General features: G+C 44.3%; 1 protein-coding gene across 6 annotated transcripts in view; it reads right to left on the reverse strand.

The window, feature by feature from the left end:
- CEMIP (cell migration inducing hyaluronidase 1) overlaps positions 1 to 23,329 on the reverse strand; it is a 161,865-nt gene that overhangs the window by 53,450 nt on the left and 85,086 nt on the right. For all 6 annotated transcript variants that reach the window (XM_083712458.1, XM_083712457.1, XM_083712459.1 and 3 more), the window contains exons 2-8: positions 20,181 to 20,287; positions 12,095 to 12,244; positions 10,327 to 10,465; positions 8,805 to 9,041; positions 5,669 to 5,848; positions 2,820 to 2,890; positions 798 to 893 (exon numbers count right to left, since the gene is read on the reverse strand). In XM_083712458.1, the coding sequence (XP_083568584.1) occupies positions 798 to 893; positions 2,820 to 2,890; positions 5,669 to 5,848; positions 8,805 to 9,041; positions 10,327 to 10,465; positions 12,095 to 12,244; positions 20,181 to 20,238 (931 nt within the window). In that variant the 5' untranslated portion in view covers positions 20,239 to 20,287. The remainder of the gene's footprint in view (positions 1 to 797; positions 894 to 2,819; positions 2,891 to 5,668; positions 5,849 to 8,804; positions 9,042 to 10,326; positions 10,466 to 12,094; positions 12,245 to 20,180; positions 20,288 to 23,329) is intronic.

Here is a 23,329-nt window from a genome sequence, read left to right on the forward strand (position 1 = left end):
AGGTTTTACCCACAGTGCCACCCGCGTCCCGCCACTTTTCACATTAGCCCCACCCATTTTTATTTTTATTTACTTTGGTCCCACATACTGCCAACCAGGGGAAGGTGGCCCTCATGCCTGGAAAGGTGACCCACCCCGGCTCTGAAGGAATAATTTATGCAACAATGGAGAGGATTCCAAACTGCTCTGTATTTAGCTGCCTGCATATAACCATATAGTTACAGCACATTCAATCCACATGACTTCCCTCAAGGAATCCTGGGAACTGCAGTTTGTTGAGCATGCTGGGTGCTGTAGTTTGTAGGACTCTTTGGGGGAAGCTAAGGGACGCAGGTGGCGCTTTGGGTTAAACCACAGAGCCTAGGACATGCCGATCAGAAGGTCGGCGGTTCAAATCCCCGCGACGGGGTGAGCTCCCGTTACTCATCCCTGCTCCTGCTAACATAGCATTTCGAAAGCATGCCCTCAAAAAGTGCAAGTAGATAAATAGGTACCACTCCAGTGGGAAGGTAAACGACGTTTCCGTGCACTGCTCTGGTTTGCCAGAAGTGGCTTACTCATGCTGGCCACATGACCCGGAAGCTGTACACCGGCTCCCTCGGCCAATAAAGCAAGATGAGTGCTGCAACCCCAGAGTCGGTGACGACTGGACCTAATGGTCAGGGGTCCCTTTACCTTTACCTTTTTATGTACTTTAAAAGTGTGTTGAATGTGCCCTAAATGTGCGTTGTGGATCTCCCCATGCTTCAGGCTAGTGAAAAATAGTGATGGTGGCATGGATGGGGGTGAGGCCTCACCTTGAACCCACTCACTGGTTGAAGACACATTGAAATGCTCTCCGTTGTCTGCTTGGAAGAGTTTGAAGACCTTGGCAATGGCTGAGCCTCGGTGTCCTGAAAAAGGCAAAGTACAAGAAGTTACTAGCAGCCCCAGCCCTTCTGGATGAGTACGGAGAAGCTGTCGACACTTCAACATTCCTGCTCCTCTTGGGATTTAGGATTGGTTTGGTAAGTACCTGCAACATTTCAAACACAAGTGCTAGATCTTGGCCTCATTCCTCCCATCCATTATGGGGTGTTTGCTCCCCTGCTGAAAGGGAGAGTCTGCAAAATCAGCACAAATAGTCAGGGTGGAGAATTAGAGATTCTCCCCCCCCCCCACACCACCACTCATCATATTCTAGCTCCAGAATAAGTCCCCCTTGACGTCCTTCTGCAAGAACGTCTTAACAATACAGCAGTAAGGGCACATGGAAAGTTCCATTTCAATTCATCTTTCTTAGATAACACATTCATTTAGCTTTTGCAAGAAATCCAGGCGTCTTTGCCTCAAGAGGTCCTGAAGGCAAAACTGCATTTTCCAACCACTCAGAATGCGGCCTTTAGAAACATCTAAAAGGATGTTTTCCACTACTAGTTTCTTGCAGGTTCTGGGAGAGAAGCAATTTGACAGGTTTTTTTTTTTTAAAAAAGGTAACCAGGAAGGAGGAAGAACTTTGGGAAATGCCTTTGTGTCTGCATTCATCTGTGCTGTTTGCGTTTGGGAAACAGCTCTTCCTTCATTGCCCTCCTTGCACGCCTGTCTGTCCTCCCATCCACAGCTTGTATATTTTGTACTCCCACACCTGTTCCAAAGGCAAGTCATGGTGCACTCTCCCTGCAAGGAAATGGGCTCCGTAAAACCTGGAACTTCCTACTAGCTATGAAGTTGGGAGTGCAAAAGGGAGGACAACATCTGGGTTCAGGTGCGCCAAAAAACAAGGTTTGTTTAGCTGAAATGCGGTTTCGCTTTATGTCTGAACCCAAACCTGCCCACAAGCTGTGGTTTATTTAGGGCCGACAAACTAAAACCACAGTTTGAGCCTGGTCTGCAAACTGGAGCTGTTGCCACATCTGAATTTACAGGCTTTCAAATGAAAGGGCCCCTGTTCTGCCTCAAGAACTATTGCACTATGAGCAGCAGAAGTAAACTGATGAAGCTTAGTCCTGAGGAGATAGGATCTGAAAGCAGGCAAGCAGCTCTGAACCTTGAGTTGCCTGCTCTGTTGTCTGGAAGCTCAAACGATTGACTTGTCCACACCTCTGCTTGTCCCTGCAGAGATTGGAGCAGCTTTTTGGTCATCCTCCCACTTTCCCCTGGAACACCCTCTCTTTAGCACTGAATCAGAGCAGACGTTGATCTGTGGAAAATCCGATTGACATTTGCTCTGATACAGTGGTAAAGATCTCCCCGCCCCCCCAGGGGAAAGTGGCAGCCTGGATCAGCCCCATGGTGTGGGTTCTTAATTACGATTTGCACAAACCATGGTTTCAGATTATATTTGCCCCAGGTCAATGCATGTACTGTGGAAACCATTCTGGTCAGAATGACTAATTTGTGGGAACCTCTCATATACTTTTCGTGTGAAAAAGAAAATGAAATAATGACATTTGCAATTGAGGATTGGAGATATTGTTTGTTTCTAGAAAGTGGCTTTGTTGTGTGTAATATTGGAGTAGATGAAGTGAATACTGTTTATATGTAGTGGACAAAGAATCAGAAGTTCCTTACCATCTGATTTTCTCTCTCCTCCTTTAAATCACTTTTTATTTCTTTTTCTTTATTTCTCTCTCTCTCTCTTTCTTTAATCCTTTCTCTCCCTACACCCTTTATGTTTTTATTGTATTTATATCAAGGTCTTAATTTGGACAAAAAGGAAGAAAAAAAATTGACATCAAGTTTTGTATTATTCTCTATAAACCCTAATAAAATTTATTCCAAAAGAGAGAGACTAATTTCAACCTGCAGTTTCAAGGAGCTATTTACTTTTAATTATGTACCTTGGTACTCTATGTGGTCTTCAACAGAAGAGGAAGGGTTCCCCTTTACTGTAATAAAGCTCCAAGGATGCCTAGAAAAATCAAAAGGAAAAACATATTTCATAGTTATTTATGTACAGCATAAAGAAGTTTGCAGTCTATTAGAATACTTCATTTCAAAGCTGCCCAGGCAACCTGATTTATGAAATCTGTCAAGTTATATAATGCCTTTTTCTACCTCGTTTTTTCCAACTAAGAAGAAAAGAGACTGAGAAGGAATCCTTTTCCTTGTTCAAATGCCCCTTATTTCCTTCAGCTCGTAACATAGTTCCCGCTTTTAACTGAGAATCTAACCTTGCAAATGCCAGGCAAACATAAACCTGGGCAGTCTGAAAACTACGAAACATTCAAACTTGGGAGGGGAAGCTTGTTAAAAGCTCACCGAAGATCCTCCAGAGAAAGTTGTTTGAGGGTCAGACCCATAAAGAACTCGTTATGTGACAGAGTTCTGCAGAAATGAATGTCTAAGAAATGGAAAATAGTTGGCCTCCACTCTATGGCCTTTAAAAGAATCTAGATTTGGCAAAAGATGCAACAACATACAAAAAGGGTATTAGTGGGAATGCTCAATGCATCGCATTTTATTGATTAGCTGGCAATCTGCTGTTGTTTTAAAGGGCCTCAGATGAATCTATGCTTGCCAGTTCTCTTGAAAATGCTGGAGATTTAGGAATTAGAAATTAATTGTTATTGTCATAATTTGGGTTTACATGTTCTAATCAACTCCAGGTGAGCAATACGTGCTTTTTCATGGCTGCTGGCATTCTTGGGCACAGCTTTGGAGACCGCTAAGAACATTAGCAGAAGAGTACGGATTGCATAGAACAGGCACAAACAAGGACTGAATAATCTTGGCAGTTCGTGCTTGGGAATGGGCTATAAGCAGATCACTTGATCAACCAGTTTCACTCTCTCTCTCTCTCTCTCTATATATATATATATAAAAGCCACGTTGCAAATGTGCAAAGTCTTGAAGTCTATAGGTCGTCTAGGATACTTTCAGGGTCCCAGAAGACATATTGGACAAACATTCACTTGTGAACTAGAGTTTGTGCACTGGAGACTTCTCTGTGTTGGAATGAACAATCCAGGGGGTAGCATAAAGCTGTTGGCCTCCTCTTCCTTAGTCTCAGCTTCCCCCCTTGCAGAACTCAGCAGGAAGGACAACACTAGAATCAGTGGTCTCCGCCTGTCGTTGGCTCTGGTGCCACCTACTGTTGGCCTCCTGCTTTCCACCCTACTGGCTCCAATGGGCCCCAGCCATCATTATCTCTAAGCATTGCTCTTTGCAACCCTGTGCAGCAAACCCAATGGAAGCTGCAAATATGAAGTTCTTGAGACAGATCTGCCAGGAAGCCAGGTGCAACTACTGGAAATGTTTGCTTCATACCACATGGCAAAGGCATTTGGAAAGCTATGATCTCCCTCCAAATGAGCGGGGCGGGCTGGTGGGAGAAAGGGCATGTCAATTGCTTAAAATGCCAGGAGATTTTCTTTTAAAAACTGTTGTTTTTTGTAGATGGCTCTCTGTTGGAACCTGAACACATCAAATGAGATCCATTTGATTAAATCAGAATGGAGAGAGAGAGAAAAAAACACACACACACACACACAAAAGAAGACAGGCAAAAATATGGCCCATATAGTTAATACAGGGCACGGTCTCTTGCAGTGCAAGTCTATGCATGTTTACTTGGAAGTAAGCCCTATGGTGCACAGTATTGCTAACTCGCAGGTAAGTTTGCAGCCCTACTTGCCAAGAGCAGCAGGCAAGCCTAAGAGGAAGAACCACCTGAGATGTCCAGGCCTGTGGGTATCAAGAGGGTTTCTTGGCTGATGTGACTAGACTCCCTGCTCGGTCTTTTTTGGAGAAGAGCAGCTGGGTGGAGCACAGGGGATGAATCGGTCCCGGCCTGATACAGTGAGACCCCTGATCTATCTAGCTCCGTATTGCATATGGGCACCTCCAGGCTCTTAGTATTCGGTGGAAGCGATCCAAGTGCATACTTGGAAATTTAGGTGTATGCAAATAAAGCAAAATAAAGTGCTGTGTCACGCTGGTGCAGCAAATCCAGAAAAGAAAATTACTTTTTGCAATTACAAAAGTGACAAAGAAATGCATTGCAAAAACGTGGGATGAGCAAATGATTCATGGTTAGAAGAATGCGGCAAAGAAATCAGGATGAATGCTCAGTAAATAGTGGATATAGGCTAGATCTAGACACGTCAAAGAAGCGATTCAGTTCAATGCGCTGTAAACTCATACAGGGAAATCTGGTAGGAAAAGACGGGACTCCACAGCGCCATCTGGTGTTACAGTGTTGTATATCGCATATACAACACCTATAAAACACTTTTTCTTTACCAATCTAGCTGAGTCCGTAGTCTAACCTCCATGTCAGCTTTGTGCAAGCAAATCAGGTTGAAGACTCAACAAGCAGGTCATCTGGAAAATCCCTACTTTGACCTGTCAGCAGTGCTCCAAGCTTTCAGAGGAACCCAGAGATGCCAAGCCATTTAACCTGGAAATGCTTGCATGCAAAATAAGTGCTCTGTCACTATGGCTTTTCCACCAAGTTGGGCAATAAGTTCTTATGTCTCATACTGAAACATGCTCAGCTGAGCTACTGAATCTCTTTCAAACTATCTAATTAACTTCTGAACACTCCAAGTGGCAAGAAGAGGGGAAAATCACTATGTGAGATGTTTTTGCTATTGGGGTGGGGGGGTGGGGACGCAGAATTATTTTAGGTACAGGCAGGATACAATAGGGCCTCTGTGTTGGTAACGTTGGCAGGCCAGACTCCTACCTAAAACCAAGGTGGAGGAAATGCTTGCTGCCCAGTCTGGTCATTGCTTTCCTGGCTGAATCATCCAAATTTTTGGATCCTTCATCATTGACCGCAACTGCCAGGATCATGCCGTTGTGAACTGCATTCAAATAGCGGACGAGTCTGATGCTTTCACCTTTGAGTTTGTAGGTGTCAAACCTAAAGAAACAGGCAGGAGCACATTAAGAGCAGTTTGCCACCATAGATCCATCTATAGATATAGCTGGAAACAAGTAATAAGAAGACAAAATGAAAGGCTTAAGACCATAAAGTAAGCTGTCCTGCCAGGCTTGGCTCACCTTACCTTACTCAGTCTACCTGAGAAGCCATTTTTGTGTTCCTATACCAATAGCTGGGGAACTTTCACCGCTGTAACTAAGCCAAGTTTTACTGCCTGTGCAACCTTCACTTAATGCTGGGTGGAAAAGCACATGAATTTGACCTCTGGAGAGCTTGTAAGTAAAACATTTTTAGCTTACTAAACATGTGGTATTTTCCTATGCTGGGGAAAGAGGGTTATTCACTAGGGCAGTGTTTCCCAACCTTGTGCCTCCAGATGTTTTTGGCCTACAACTCCCATCATCCCTGACCACTGGTCTTGCTAGCTAGGGATGATGGGAGTTGTAGGCCAAAAACATCTGGAGGCACAAGGTTGGGAAACACTGCACTAGGGCATATTTTAAAGGTCTAATACTTCCATGCTTTACTTTGCTCCATATATTGTGACTTTAAATCTCTGTTGGGGTTCACTCACCAAAGGGGGGGGGAGTAAAGGACCCCTGACAGTTAAGTCCAGTCGCAGATGACTCTGGGGTTGTGGCGCTCATCTCGCTTTACAGGCCAAGGGAGCCAGCGTTTGTCCTCAGACTGTTTTTCTGGGTCATGTGGCCAGCATGACCAAGCCCCTTCTGGCGCAACGGAATACCAAAACCAGAGCAGTGCACAGAAACGCCATTTACCTTCCTGCCAGAGTGGTACCTATTTATCTACTTGCACTTTTGGGGGGCGTGCTTTCAAACTCCTAGGTTGGCAGGAGCTGGGACCGAGCAATGGGAGCTCACCAAGTTGCAGGGATTTGAACCGCCAACCTTCTGATCGGCAAGCCCAAGAGGCTCAGTGGTTTAGACCACTGTGCCACCCACGTCCCATCACCAAAGAGTACTTTGGTGGTATTTTTTCCTTACCACCAATACATTCATTTCCAATCAGTGCATACCCTGCAACTTCCTGCTGAAATCCTGTAACTATTTACACCACGAATGTTCTAGTTTCTTTTTTTGTCCAGCTCTTGTTAGGCTGTAGTGCAAGAGTGCCCCTTCTGACAGCAACAATGCAACAACCCCATGGAAGCACCGCAGAGCACCTAATGAAGTGGAATGATGTGTGGATGGGCCAGTATTAATCCACCACCCAGGCCCTATTACTACGTCAGTGACATGTTGCAGAACATACCCTCAAAAAGCCCCTCTTAGTTTGGAGGGACCCAATGCTTTACAGGGCTTGCCAATGTGTCTCACAAGCAGAATCATTAATGCAGTACACAAAAGCTCATTAGCAATACACAGGGCTTGTCCACACAGTCTAAAAATGTGATTTGTAGGTTGCTCATTCCTTCGTTTTGTAGCTATGAACCAGCTGATGTTTCTACTGTCCAGGTCAGTGGCGTAGTGTGGGGGGTGCAGGGGGGCTGGGCACACCGGGCGCAACATCTGGGGGGGTGCTCGCCGCCTCCGGAGTCGCCGAAGAGCCTCGGGCGCACGCTGTAGCAGAGCCCCATGTCTCGCGGAACCGACCACTCGCCGCAGTCCCTGCGTGTCAGAGCCGCGGAGGGCGCGCCAGGCAGCCCCTCCTCACAGCCCTGCCGCCACCGCTGCTGGGCCATGTTGCATTTTCCTCGCCTCTCTGCCCTCCTCCTCCGGGCAAGCGGCGTTGTTTGGGCGGCAGCGCCAGTGGCAACTCGCCTCAGATCACCTGACACGGACCCACCGCCGCCGCCGTGGCTACCTTACCGTAAATACCCCAGCCCAGGCAGCAGCAAGAAGAAGCTGGCAGCGGCGGCAGGTTAGGGGTTAGGGGGCGCAAATTACTTGCCTTGCCCCGGGTGCTGACAACCCATGCTACGCCGCTGGTCCAGGTAGAAGCACAGAAAGAAGCAATATCACGGCTCTGAAGTCAGCAGCCTAAGCAAGCAGCAGTACGTTAAAGCAATCATTCCTCCAGGAAAAGCCTTCATTTCCCAAGGGGGGCGGCATGCTTGGCTGACTCACGTCTGACCTCCAGAAGATGAGTGAATTCCTGAGAGAGGGAGCCACGGCAGAATAGGCCCTTATCAGCCCATCTGGGTATACATCTGTTTCATGTACGTGCAGTAAAGTATCCAATAAATCAACACAGAAAACTCCTAGAGAGTCCGATTACTAGCATTCTCCTTAGATGCTGCTAGTGTGGCAACTGGAAAAAGAAGTGCATGGGAGGGGGATCGTCCCATTTTTTGAGCACACATATATTAAGGACCTATGTCAGCTAAAGCTAGCTCTATAAAGGTACAGATCCCAGTGGGTTCAGCTACAAAGAGCACAAAGAAAAGATAAAGTAGCACTTAGTAAAATTCGTCTATGATGATTAAAATATTCAGAGTTAACGTGGGGTGGGGAGAAATTCAAGTTGGTTCACATTCAAATGCCCAAACTGCACTTTACGAAACAGTATGTTTTGTGATATATAATTATAGAATCATAAGAGTTTGAAGGGACCCTGTGTAGACGAAATCACAGCCATCCTTCAAAATTCACACTTCTCTGAATTTTGCAATCCAGTTCTCTGGCCAAGTATTGTGTATGGAAATGCACACACTAGAGTAAAGGGTGCATCTATTTGTGAAAATAACATAACAACAGAAATGTATTGTGTTAGGGGAAATCGTTTTGCAAAAAGGCACGTATCAGGCAAAACTGCGTAGACAAATGTGTATGTTCGGGGGGGGGATCGCATTAAAATTCTGGTGGGTTTTATGAGGACTTAAAAAAAATCAGATTGATGTGGAAATGTGGAGACTTGCACATAAGACTGTAAGAAAGAGAAACTGAGTAGAATTGGAATGAAGAGATTGACTCACCGATCAGAATGGACAACTGTCCCTGTGTTCGGGTCAATGACATGGACAATAACACCACGATGTCCCCAGCTTCGTTCAAAGTAGTAGCCTCCTTCTTGCATGCCACCTGGGTTCAGGGTCTTGTTTAGGAAAGTCCACGATAGCTTCCTCTCACCATGGACCTCAAGAGTCCCACCATCGATCACCCCAATATACTTCTTTCCAAAGTAACTGTCTGGTTGGCTGCCATCATCAGCACTACGGGGTTAAAGAAAAACTAGATCATTTGAGTACATAAATACAAATGTGAAGGTCTACAGAATTTATAACCATCTAACTAGATCTTGGTAGTACTCATATTTTGTTTAGATCTTCAGAAAAGCGACACGCTTTAAGTATTGGTTCCTTGAAGGAAATAACACATCACTGGCGAATGTGGAATTGTAAGGGCCGTCTCTAAACATTTTGCTGCCTGTGGCAGATGAGCACATTGAGCCTTCCTCCTAGCCAAAGCGCATTGTACACAAGGTGGACCAAGTTATTTTGGCACCAGAGGCAGAAAACCCCATAAGCGCCTCTCATAGACAGTAACAGAATAATGATAACACTCAATTAAATAGCAAAGCATTTGCTGCTGTTCCTTGGCTACTCTGAATTAGTATTTGTTTGCATCTGAAATGGTGTCCAAAAATCACACCATTGTGATAATATACATTGTGTGAAATGTACAGGTGGCATCCAATTAAGTCCTTCTTAGGGTAGACCCACTGAAATTAATAGACCCAAATTAATTGGGGAGACTCTTGAGAGTCCCATGGACTGCAAGAAGATCAAACCTATCCATTCTGAAGGAAATCAGCCCTGAGTGCTCACTGGAAGGACAGATCCTGAAGCTGAGGCTCCAATACTTTGGCCACCTCATGAGAAGAGAAGACTCCCTGGAAAAGACCCTGATGTTGGGAAAGATGGAGGGCACAAGAAGAAGGGGACGACAGAGGACGAGATGGTTGGGCAGTGTTCTCGAAGCTACCAGCATGAGTTTGACCAAACTGCAGGAGGCAGTGAAAGACAGGAGGGCCTGGCGTGCTCTGGTCCATGGGGTCACGAAGAGTTGGACACGACTAAACGACTAAACAACAACAACAATTGGGCCTATTCTTTCAAGTGGGTCTACTCTTAGTATGACTGCTAGTAGATGCAACCTTATACTTTTATCATTGTCCTAGATGTGGTTTAATTTTTACGGTACCCCAAAGATAATCCTTCCTGTGTTTTCTGTACTTGGGATAAATGGTCTGTGGTTCACAATGTGTTTATAAACCTGTTAGATTTTGGGTGTGGTCTTTGTCCTACCACGATACTCGCAGATACCTCTCGGGAGATTAGCGCCTCAGAGCCATTGTCTCTATGCCAACACCACCATAGCAACTCTCCTGCCAAGAGCTCATTAGGGAGCTTGGACCAGTGTGTGTGTGTGTGTGTGTGTTTTTTAAGGGAAGTCTAATCTTCAAAATTATGGGATGAAGTCTGTCTAATTACATACCGCCCATACAAGATGATTGTCAGGTTGCTCCGGAAAGGACAGCTCTCACTCCCGACATGAAGCTCTCCATCATTTTCGATCAAAATATGTCGAGTGCGCAAAACAATAGGGCCTGTGTTGTCTTTAATCACTAGCTTTCCTGAAGGGGAAAAAGAGAGAGTTTTGCTTTGATGGTGTGGTAAGATTTAAATCTACCAGAATTCAGAGTATCCTTTTATTTACTACATGAGTTTGGGTTTCCTAATTTTGCCACTTTTAATAAGCACAGCGTAAACAAGTTTTTATTGTTTTAACTGTGAAAACCCCCAAATTGGTTCCTTTCTGATTTTCTGATTTTTTATTTTATTTTAAATCTGCTGTTAGGTACATTGGAAACTGCCTTATATTGAGTCAGACAAATGGTCATTTTTGCTCAGTGTTGTCTACACGGACTGGCAGCAGCTTTCCAGGATTTCAGACAGATTTCTTTCCCAGTCCTACTTTTTCTTCCTGAGGTAGATTAGCTCCTTCCCCCCTGTTAATACATCTATGCAATCTGCTTTCGAGCCTAGATATTTGCACCTTGGGAAACATCAGGGTTGTTTTCTTCTTAAGCCCATGCACACCATGGCTTATAGCAGGCATAGGCAAACTCCGGCCCTCCAGATGTTTGGGACTACAATTCCCATCATCCCTGACCACTGGTCCTGCTGCTAGGGATGATGGGAATTGTAGTCCCAATCATCTGGAGGGCCGGAGTTTGCCTATGCCTGGCTTATAGCCCTGATTCAGTGTCTGTTTTGCTCTAAGAAAACCTGAATTCTGACACCAACAAATATTAAATTATATAGATATGTTATTTTGCTTCTGATAGTCACAGGGAGGAGAAATCTACCATCACATCATAGGAAGTCTTACTCAGCACCTCCCACTCGCCAAAGCAACCTCTTGCAATTTCAGGAGGCAAATAGCCTCACACTTTGCCATAAAGACAAGAAACTTGTTTAAAAATAAATAAATCCTCTGAAAGCTGAGAGTTTCAAAGTGCTCAATTCTGCTTTAAGCTGTTGGCACAGAATAGGAATATCGCTGGCCTTGCTTCTTAATGTTGGCCCTGCTCAGCAAAGGCAAAGAAGCATTGGTCAGCCTCAAGGACAGAATAAGAGTCTATTTCAACATTGCGAGTAAGACCTTTGAATCAGAGTTTGAAAGGCAGCATGCCAGAGTGCGTCCAGGGCAGTACTAATCCTCTCCAAGTCCTCCTCCATGCAAATCGACTGATGCAACATGAGCCATGTTGTTCTACAAGCAGAGAAGCACTTGTGAAGCAAAAAGCTCACATGGATAGCGTTGGTTGATGCTACCAGCCACGGCTGACAGCACCAGGGTGCCTTTTTATAGCAGTTTGTGCCTTTGCCCCATCTTGTAATTACATGCACAGTGCATAATTAGCAGGGCGTCGAAAGAGGAAGTCACCAAGTAGCAGTGATCAAACATGTTGGGTCGCCTTTGCAATTTCCCCAGCCAGAAAAGCAAAACAAGTTCAGATGCACACAACATAGCCGATCAAATCTCATGCACCGCAACATCCCAAAGCTGGGTTTCTCCTGGATACGCTGCCTATTAAGTGGATTTATTTTCATGTACGTGTGTGTAGAGGGGAAGCATTCAATCCTGAGTGCATGTAAGCTGCTTTGAAAATTTATTTTATTTTTTTGCAGAAATTTCCCTCCAAGGCCAAAGCCAATTTACCCAACTATTAACTTTGTTTTTGGCAAGTTCAGCTTACCTCCATTTGTGATATTGATGGAATGGACCGTAGCAGAAGACGATAAGAGAAGCTTCCGGCCTTCGCTGATGTTCACCTGGTTATCTTCGTCATGCCCAGGGTTCCAGAGTTCCAGCTCTGGATCCAGGTCAGGACAGGATGAGGCCGCTCCTGCAGGGACAAGCAAAGGAAACGGTGAACGACATGAATTTGTCTGTCACTAGGCCAATGGGTAAAATGACACCACATTTGGCAGGCAAAAAGCCTGGCTCATCACAGTATTTTTGTTCTTTCACCCCACATTTCCTCCAAGGAGCTCAAGGTGCCATATGTGGCTCAACCCTCATACCTAGGACCCTTGTACCTACGGGACCACCTCTCCTGGAATGCACTGCGGAGCACCTTAAGGTCCATAAATAACAACACTTTGGAAGTCCTGAGCCCCAAAGAGGTTAGATTGGCCTCAACCAGGGCCAGGGCCTTTTCAGCTCTGGCCCCAGCCTAGTGGAATGCCCTACCGCAGGAGATCAGGGCCCTGCCGGATTGACATCTTTCCGCAGGGCCTGTAAGAGGGAGCTGTTCTGCCTGGCCTTTGGGCTGGACTCAACCTAACCCCTTCTCTCATTTATTTTTTTGATGGAACCCCTTATATGGGATTTGTATATAAATTTTCCCTTGGCTCTTTTTGCTGGCCCGTGTAAGACCAGCATGGATAGTTGGCCCTGGTGAATATTTGACGTTTTCTCCCCTTACGGCTTTGATCTATAGGCTACCACTAAAACGAGGCTGCATTTTAAGCTGTATTCTAACTTATATTTTAATCAACTGTTGTTGTTTTAAAAATGTTTTTACTGTAGTTATATTCAGTGCTAGCCGCCCTGAACCCAGTCTTGGCGGGGAGGGCGGGGTATAAATAAAAATTTATTATTATTATTTATTATTACCCCATCTTCATTTTATCCTAACAACAGCCCAGCCCATTAGGTTAGAATGAGAGACGGTAACTGGCCAGAGGTCACCCAGTGAGCTTCATGGCTGATTGGGGATTTGAACCCTAAACCACTCAGGGCCTAGTCCGACACTCTTTTTTTTTTGAATTTTTTATTTTATTTTCACATAACAAATTATTTCAACCATTATATTTCCCCCCCATTTTCCCCTCCCCCTCCCGCATGACCCCTCCGCCCCCCGACTTCCCCCAGCTCCTCTCTGATTTATCATCACATATTGTTCTCTGCATATTAAAAAAATGTAAAAATCTCTAAATTATCCATCTATTATGTTAACAAATAAATTTGTGTATGTTTATTCAAAACCTGCCAAGGAGTCCAATTCATTTTGTTGTTTCTTTAAGTACTTTGTAAAAGGTTCCCATTCTTCTTTAAAGTCACAGTTGTCCTTGTCACATAGTTTATGTGTCAATTTTGCCAGTTCCACATAGTCCATCAATTTTTCTTGCCACTGTTCTCTAGTCCAACACTCTAACCACATACCATTCAACATTTTTACAGCTGAACATCGACACCACTTTGTGTAATATTTTATAACCCTATTCTCACACTCCCGGTTCCACCACCCCACTTCTGCCACCTCTTTCTCTTTGGGGAAGGACCATTGCTCCATGGTAGAACACCTGCTGTGTATGCAGAAAGACCCAAGTCCAGTCCTCAGAATCTCCAGGTAGGGCAGGGAGAAGGAAGCCTGTAGGCCAGTGTTCTTCAACCTGGGCTCCCCCATCATCCATAGCCAGCTTAGCCCAATGGTGAAGGATGATGGGAATTGTAGTCCACTCACTTCTGTGGACCCCAGGTGGAAGAACATTGGTCCGTCTAGCTCAGTACTGTCTATACCAATGACAAAGCAGCCTCACAGGTTACACATGCATGCACACAGAAACACTGAAGTTTATTCTTTGTCTGCTATGCACCCTAAACTTTACAATTTAGGCTCTTCCCTATTGGCTTCTGAAGCAACCATTTTATTAAGTGGGTTGTAATCGTTCTCTTTAAATAAAAACCAAGGATACTTAAGCATATTTCATCTTGCAGTGGAACTGGCTGTACTTAAAGAAGTAAGCAGTAAAACCTACCAATATATAAATATACTTGCAACGTACTTGGAAGAACAAACACATGAAAATAGGTCAATGAACATAATACAAAGGAACAAGCAGTTATAGATCTGTTTCAACCGCCAAGTCTTTTTCAAATATTTCCCAATTAGTCCCAAGTCCTTGGGAAAGTGTTCTCAAAGCAATTTTCTTTGGGGAATAGGTCCAAAAAATTCTAATTGTTCATCAGGAGCTGGTAAGAATTATTTTAGCTGATCAGTAAGCAAGCTGAACAGGGGGAATTTATTTGGGCACACTTCCCAATGAATATTTCTTTGAAAACCTTTCTCAATGACTTAGAACTAATGGGGACATATTTGGAAAAGACTTAATAGTCAAAATGATCCATAACTTGGCGTTCCATAGAATTAATCTTCATTGCAACTCTCCCAGGAAGTGGAATAACGACACATGAAACAGTATTTTAGGTTAATGGACGAAAAAGGCCACAACTTTGTTGGTTACAGAATGTGAGTGGCATTGGCTTAGGCATTGGAAACCACATGGCTATATCTGACTCCTGCCCATCTGCAGGAGTCTTGGAAGGGTTAACCACCAGTAGGGGGAGCCCTGCTGATGCACATCAACTAGGAACTCCCCCAGGGTCACCGCTAGGGGTCATGCCATGGCCCTAGCCCCCCGTCTGGGGCTTTGGACAGAGACCATGCTCCTCGGATTACTTCAATGGAATACCCTTGAAAAAGGAGGGGTAGGTGATGGCTGCTAGCTCCCCTCAGCTTCAACCTAATACTCCAATGCCTAACCACCAAACCTTACAAAGTTGTGACGAATTGCTACGAGGTAGGCAAAAAATCAAATGGCTGATGCCAATTTGCAAAGTGGGAAAAATTCCTATCAGGCCCCTGTTAAAAAACAGGTGACTAGCCGAAGTCCATAGCAAGGTCAGGAGATAAAGAGCCTAACCTAGGGGGGGGCGTGGGAGAACTGTCCGAGCGGGCAGAAAAGGAACTTGTCCTGGGCCGTGGGCAGTTTAAATAGCCTGTGCCATGCCTCTGGATTGTCCGGATTGGACAGCCCTGGGTTGACGCGGCTTAGGACCAACCAATGGCGCAGGGGCTATCCTGCCCAATGTGCGTGGGGAGGGCGTGCTCCCAGCTCGCAACGTCATCTCCCTGGGGACAGGAAATGGCTTTGTCCTATTTTTATGAGTACAGTGGTACCTCAGGTTAAGTACTTAATTCATTCCAGAGGTCCGTACTTAACCTGAAACTGTTCTTAACCTGAAGATCACTTCAGCTAATGGGGCCTCCTGCTGCCGCCGTGCCTGTTCTGTTCTCATCCTAAAGCAAAGTTCTTAACCTGAAGCACTATTTCTGGGTTAGCGGAGTCTGTAACCTGAAACGTATGTAACCTGAAGCGTATGTAACCCGACGTACCACTGTATGGTCTTTGAAGTTCAAGTACTGTATAAGGACCCTCAATGCATGTCATACTCCACTTAAAGAAGATCCGGTGCAACTCAACACACGTTCAGTCTACAATTCTCTGTACACTTTGCTGGGAATCAGCTCTGCTGAGCACAGTGGGAATTACGTCCAAGTAAACATGCATAGGACTGCATTGTTCTGATAATGTTTACTATTTGGATTGGCAGTGAGCTTGGGTTGGGAGCCAGTGCGTTTTCAAATGCGCAAACTGAATTAGAGATCGACACCCAACATGCTCAGAGTAGACTTACTGGAATCAATGGATTCCCAGAGTGACTTAATCAATCCCTTTTCCCAGGGAATTGTAGCTCTGGGAGGGGAATGGGGTCTCCCGGCGACCCTCAACACCCTTAACAAACTACAGTTCCCAGAATTCTTTGGGGGGAAGCCATGACTATTTAAAGTGGTATCGGGGTGCTTTAATTGTATGGTCCAGATGTGTCCTTTAAAATTAACCTGACAACCAACCCCAATTCCTCCCTGCCAAGTCTATCTGAAAGAAGGATCACATTTCATTCTTTTGCCCTGTAAATACTTTCCACTGCAACTATTCAGGAAATTCTCTGACTGACAAGAGTCATACTGCTGTGTGTGTTTTTCTTTTCTTTTCTTGTGCCATTGGAAAGATAAATTGAGAATTCTAAACAAACTCTCTCCATCTGCATTGAGTTTCCTGTCACATTCCAAAAAAACAAACAAGTCCAGGGCTGAAAGAGACCCTGGAAAGGGATCAGTCAATCTGCTAGCCTGTGGTTTCTCGACTGAATCCACCTTCGCTCTTCTCTAGCCTCAAGTGACCAGCTCTAAAGGACAGAGTTCATACGTTCTTATGAGTTCCATAGAACAGGCATGGACACGGGATCTCTTTGTAGATCTTTGAGTGATTTAAAATAAATCCAGAAACTATTCCAGTAATTTAAAAATAGTAAGTAAATAGCAGAACAAAACCCAAACCGACTTTCATTCTGTTAATTTCTGTCCTGTAAAATATTAATGGTTGGCTTTGATCAGCATTCCCCTTACGCAATTCTGCAGGTCAGTTTTAATACATTTCATTATGTTGGTTTTAACCGCTGAATGCAAAATATTACAATATTGTTTTGAATTGTTTTATGTAATTTTATCATTGCAAGATGCCCTGGATTCCCTTTGGGAAAGAAGAGCAGGATTTCACTCTGAAATATAGAAATAAGTGAATAATACATATCTCATTTGTCGCACACCCTAATCCTCCCCTCCAGGTTACCACAGAGGCAAAATATCCTCTCTTTGTTATCCTTCTTCCCTTCGACTGACAGCCTTAACATTCAAAGGTCCAGAGAGTTCACAGATTCCTACCAGACTGTAATTTACTTTTTAAAAAATAACACATTACAAAAATATATATACTATGCAATGCAACATCCCAGCTTAACCCAGGAGCTAGGTTATCTGTATGATGTTGTTATATGTGGAATAATTTTTTTTCATATTTTTAAAAATGAAAAAATATATACTTCGGCAAACCTGAGGAACCCTAGAGTATTCTGAAACCACTGCATTATATTTGGGTGCCCCGCACTTCCAGACCTGGCTTCCTAAATTATGGATACAGGGGTACCTCTGGCTAAGAACTTAATTCTTTCCAGAGGTCCGTTCTTAACCTAAAACTGTTCTTAACCTGAGGTACCACTTTAGCTAATGGGGCCTCCCACTGCTGCCGTGCCGCCGGAGCACGATTTCTGTTCTCATCCTGAAGCAAAGTTCTTAACCCGAGGTACTTTTTCTGGGTTAGCGGAGTCTGTAACCTGAAGCATCTGTAACCTGAAGCATCTGTAACCCGAGGTACCACTGTACTAGGCCCAGTGTTAGACAAACTCTGAATACCAGGGGTCAAAAACTTCAGGAGCTGGGTCTCCCCCTCGTGTCCTCTTTTAAATTTCCTTTTTGGCATCTGCCTGGCTGCTCTTGGAAACTGAATGTTGAGCTAAAGGGTTCATTAAGGAACAAACTAATGAAAGGAAGATTAGATGCTCTGTTGACTGGGCTATAAAAATATTTCAGGGAACACCTGTTCGGGCTCCTAGAAGGAGATGCACAGCTGTATGAGCAGAAGGGACAGTTTTAATAGCCTATAGTAATGACAGCTTCAGCAAATAATTCAAGAACTGCATGAGAGAATTTCACCTAACACAGATGGCGGGTGGTTAGGGCTTAGGAAGCAAATCAAAGAACTGACTGCCTGCTCTCTGCTAGGGAGAGAGACAGTTTTACAAGGTGCATCTCTGCATCTCTCCTCCATCACAGATGAAATTTCACACCCAGCTGTGAATTTCCTCTTCTCTCCCTTCTTCTAGGTCAGATTGTATTCTATCCCTCCTCTGTCATTGAGCAAGGATTAGAAACAATGGGCCCGAGTATAGCGTTAGTTTTTTTGCTTCCTGATGAAAACTTCCTGAGCATGAGAAGCAAAACAGGTAGTTAGACAGAGAGTAGCAATTTTGAATTCTGAGTGTTCATTTCTGGAAATGTGTTTCATGAAAACAGGGCATGTTCTAAAGGCAAGGGGGAAGCAACTGCTCTCCAGATGTTGCTGGACTTCATTTTCCCTCTTCCCTGTCCATCACCCGCACAGGCTAGGGATGATGTGAGTTGGAGTTCTGAAACACCTGCAGAGCACCTCCTGTTCTAAAGCAGTGGTTTTCAACCAGTGTGTCGTGGCACCCTGGGGTGCCTAGAATGATGGCCAGGGGTGCCGTGGGCAACCCTGGTCTCTGTCCCTCTTCCTTCCCTCCTCCTCTGCCCTCTCACATCTCTGTCTCCCAAAGGCTTGCATAATATAATAATTTATTATTTATACCCCGCCTATCTGGCTGGGTTTCCCCAGCCACTCTGGGCGGCTTCCAAGCGAATATTAAAAACAATACAGCATCAGACATTAAAAGCTTCCGTAAACAGGAAGTTGTCTTTTAAAAATAAAATATTGCCTTGACATCTGCTGGGAGGGTGTTCCACAGGGCGGGTGCCACCACCAAGAAGGCCCTCTGCCTGTTTCCCTGTAACCTCACTTCTAGCAGCGAGGGAACCGCCAGAAGGCCCTTGGTGCTGGACCTCAGCATCTGGGCTGGATGATGTTTATTGCAGGAGCCTGGCTATATGCTCCGAAGGCGAATGATGCCTCTGGGAGGAACCTCCATTTGGGGAGGGGGTGGGTAGCTCAGAGACCAGGGGTGGCAGAGGACTCCCAAGGAGCAGGGAGAGGAGGCTGAGGGAACCCTCAGGGTGAGGGTGAAAAAGGAGAAAAAGGGTGAGAGGCTGCCAGCTGTGCAGGCAAGGGGTGACACAACTGGGCTCTTGGGCCCCACAGGGGTGCCTCAGAAAGAATGTCGCTGGTCAAGGGAGCCATGGACTCAAAAAGCTTGAAAACCTCTGTTCTAAAGAGTAGATACAGTGGTACCTCGGGTTAAGAACTTAATTCGTTCTGGAGGTCTGTTCTTAACCTGAAACTGTTCTTAACCTGAGGTACCACTTTAGCTAATGGGGCCTCCCACTGTCGATGTGTTGCCGCTGTGCATTTTCTGTTCTCATCCTGAAGCAAAGTTCTTAACCTGAGGTACTATTTCTGGGTTAGTGGAGTCTATAAACTGAAGCGTCTGTAACCCAAGGTACCACTGTACAGCAGAAACTTTGCTGAAACGAAGCAGGACTGGGTCTGGTCTGGGTCTGGATGAGACACCTCACAGTGGCCCCACAAATGTTACCCTGAGCTCCACAATGGAAGACATGAAGAATAGAAACCAAGGAAGACAAAAGAAAAATACGTTCAATAATATGCAGGTTCTGGGGGTTTGAGGGAGTGATGAGTTGTAGGGGGAGGTACTTTAAAATCCTAATCCACCCACTTTGAACCTATGGGATAAGCAGCATTTTCACTCTAGCACTCCATATTTAATGGCTTGAGCACCCGTACCATCCGTGTAAATTTAGAAAAACATGAACTTAGAGGAACTTTAAAGCTCTTTTGGCCCTGAGATGAGTTTTAAAGCTGCCCAGTGACTGAGACCCATACAAACGCCTTCAAGCTTTTTGAATTATCTGCTGGGGGGGGGAGCAAAACAGGTGACTCTCCCTTTCCAGAATAAAACTCTATTAATATTTACGTGCCAATTAAAAAAAAAGATTTGTGTGTGTGTGTCATTGTAGTTGTCATTTTTTGAAACAAGCAAATAAATAAAAAGTAGGGCGTTCCTAGCACTTTGGGGTTATGTGCAATTTATGAATCCCATCATATTTCACTTTTTAAATTAAATGGGAAGTTTTTAATGTTATAATGTTTTATTATGTCTTTGTATGTGCTGGAAGCCGCCCAGAGTGGCTGGGAAAACTCAGTCAGATGGGCGGGCTGCAAATAATAAAATTATTAATTATTATTATATATACAAACATTTTTTTAAGTTTTATTTGCAGCCTGACTTAAGAACCCCTCATGATATTTAAAAAAAAGCAGAACACAAAATGTGGAAAATAAAACGAATATTGTGGCCATTCAATTAAATCCATCCAGACTTACCCATTTGTACAGCAGGGAGCATAAACACCAAGGCCACTAAGCAGCAGGTCAGGAACATGTTTGGGTGTGGAAATGCTCCTTGAAGATATCCCTTGTCTTCTGAAGACCTGTAAAAAGGAGCGGGGGGGGGGGGAGAAAAGCAGTTTGAGAATGCTTTGGGGTTTTTTTGCACAGGTATGGATATTTCGTTATTTATTTTCAATAAAATAAAGAGGTAAGGTTAGGCTTGATTGTATGACTAAGCCTATATTGGTTTATCCCTTTTCTTGACTCAGCAGAGCTAAGACAACAAGTGTGCTTTCCATACCACACCTCACTCTTAACTTTTATGCAGGCTTAAGATAACATGAGCCGCCATTTAGGATTTTATATATATACTAAGTATTTATAGGGTGGGGCAGAAGAAGGAAGAATGCCCCATGTTACAGGATAATCCAGAGGAATGTGGCATGGAGAACACAAGTCATACAGCTCAGCATGTAAAGAAAGGAAGAAAGAAAAACTCAGTAAAAATTATGCCAAGGTTCAAATTTGACAAACTAGTGTCAGCTTGAAGATGTGCGTACACACCACAGCACAACAAGCAACAGCACCCAGACTTCACAACCACACATTCCAACCACACATGCCAAGCATTCGGGAGAATCCAGTTAACTGGTTACAACAATGCAAATGAAATCACAACACTGTGTTTGTGTGTGTAGGGTTTTTGTTTTTGTTTTTTAAAGAGCATTTATTAGTAGGAGTCGTGTTCATTTATATACCGCTTCATTGCCAAAGTGGTTTCTAAGCAACTTACAAAGTGTAAAATCAATTACAAAAAATAACATAAAATACAAACATACATTCGTTAAAATGCGCAATGAAAAAATTCCATCAAAACATTCGGTGAAATCTCCACAATTAAAATGTGAAATAAAACAAGCCCATTAAAACAGCACAAGAATTAAAGCAATTAATGCCAGGAGGTTCAAGACAGGTTGATTCATTTCCTGGGCAGATGACAATACCTCATAAAAGTAATAATGAGGAGAACCACTACTGACAACAGTATAAATCACAGCAGATTTTTTTAAAAAAAGAAAATGCATTGGAGGTTAAAAGCTCAGGGAAATCAAAATTATTATTATTTTATTATTCACTGAATTTATATCCCACCTTTCTTCCCAAGGAAACCCAGGACAGAAACCCAGAAACACATCCATAATACCCTGTCCCTCACCTGCAAAGTATTCTAAAACAGTAAAAATGCTTTAAATACAGTTAAGAGTAGAAAAGATCACCTAATATCTGAAAGACTTTAGTGTAAGGACACTCTGAAATGTCCCAATTTTCTCGCAGGATTCAATTACATAACAGCAAATGGAAGTTGTTTTGGGCTCCACCTTAACACAACATTGTATAACCACCCCACCAACAAATCAGAATGAAAGCTCAAGAAATAACTGGCACAGTCTAACCTCCTTGAAGACAAATCAGGACAAAATGCTCAACAAACAAGTTGTCTGGAAGCAACCTAGGAGGCATGTGAGCTTCCCTGGGTCCCACAAACGAGTCTCACAAATGGGGAAACATGATAGAGAAGGCATTTCCCTAACCCAACACACTGTCAAGATGGTGGGTGCACCCATACAATTTTTTTGGGGGGGGGCAGATCTTAACTTGTTGTGGACAATATGATGGGGAGGAAGCCATCCTCTCAAGTATAAAACGAATAAAGTCGGATGCAAACCAGAATTTGCTATACAGTGGTACCTTGGGTTACATACGCTTTAGGTTACAGACTCCGCTAACCCAGAAATATTACCTCGGGTTGAGAACTTTGCTTCAGGATGAGAAAAGGAATTGCACAGCGACGGCGCATCGGCAGTGGGAGGCCCCATTAGCTAAAGTGGTGCTTCAGGTTAAGAACAGTTTCAGGTTAAGAATGGACCTCTGGAATGAATTAAGTCATCATCATCATCTATCTTTATTACGGTCCAGAGACCCAACAAATCATTACAAAACAATACACAATGGAACGAATTAAGTACTTAACCCGAGGTACCACTGTATAGAGATAAGATTGGGGTTAAAATTGCTCTTCCCTCATTCACAACTTTCAAAATGCTCCCGCCACCTCTCCCGGGCAACCACCAGTGTACACTTTTAAAATAAATAAAGCCCTTTTGTGCTTTTCATGATTGTAACATCGCAAGAGGTGAAACTTCCTTGTGGCCTCAGCCCTGCTGCTCCTTGACAGGTGCCGCAGTCTTTAGACTAGCAGAGATGCGGCAATTAAATAAAAGGATGCCAGAAAGCTAGTTAGGGAAGCGCTGAGCAGCAGGAGTAGTCAGTGAAAGCACACCCAAAACGGGTAGAAAGCTACTGTGCCCAGTTTTACACTTTAAGGGAATCAAAATGCGGGGGGAATTAATAGGATTGTGCAGAAACCAAGTGCACGGCCAACGTTTTAACAGTGTTGACATTCAGTAAGCCAAGGATCTTATAACAAGACTTTGCTGCAATTACCCTAAAGCACATCAGCCACCGTTAACACTGGCCAATATTTTTTTTAAAATATTACTTCAGTTTGACATACTGCATATAGGCAAAACGTTATGATTCATTATGATACACACTACCACACCACTTTAAATGTAGATCGTTTGCGGGCACTTTACTTTTGATAAATGTGCTGTGCGAGTGTGAACAGAAGTTTGGATAGTGCTTTCTTAAAGGTAAAGGTAAAGGTACCCCTGACCAACAGGTCCAGTCGTGCCCAACTCTGGGGTTGCGCGCTCAACTCACTCAAGAGGCCGGGAGCCAGCGCTTGTCAGAAGACAGCTTCCGGGTCACGTGGCCAGCGTGACTAAGCCGCAGCTGGCGAGCCAGCACCAGCGCAGCACACGGAAACGCCGTTTACCTTCCCGTCGGAGCGGTTCCTATTTCTCTACTCTCACTTTGAGGTGCTTTCAAACTGCTAGGTGGGCAGGAGCTGGGACCGAGCAACGGGAGCTCACCCCATCGTGGGGATTCGAACCGCGACCTTTCAATCAGCAAGTCCTAGGCTCTGTGGTTTAACCCACAGTGCCACCCGTGTCCCAGTGCCTTCTTAGCATACAAAATAGTACACCTGGAGGCCTTCACACCTTGTCCCTGGGTAGGGT

This window comes from Podarcis gaigeae (assembly GCF_964106915.1).
Source record: "Podarcis gaigeae genome assembly, chromosome: 14".
NCBI classification, from domain to species: domain Eukaryota; kingdom Metazoa; phylum Chordata; class Lepidosauria; order Squamata; family Lacertidae; genus Podarcis; species Podarcis gaigeae.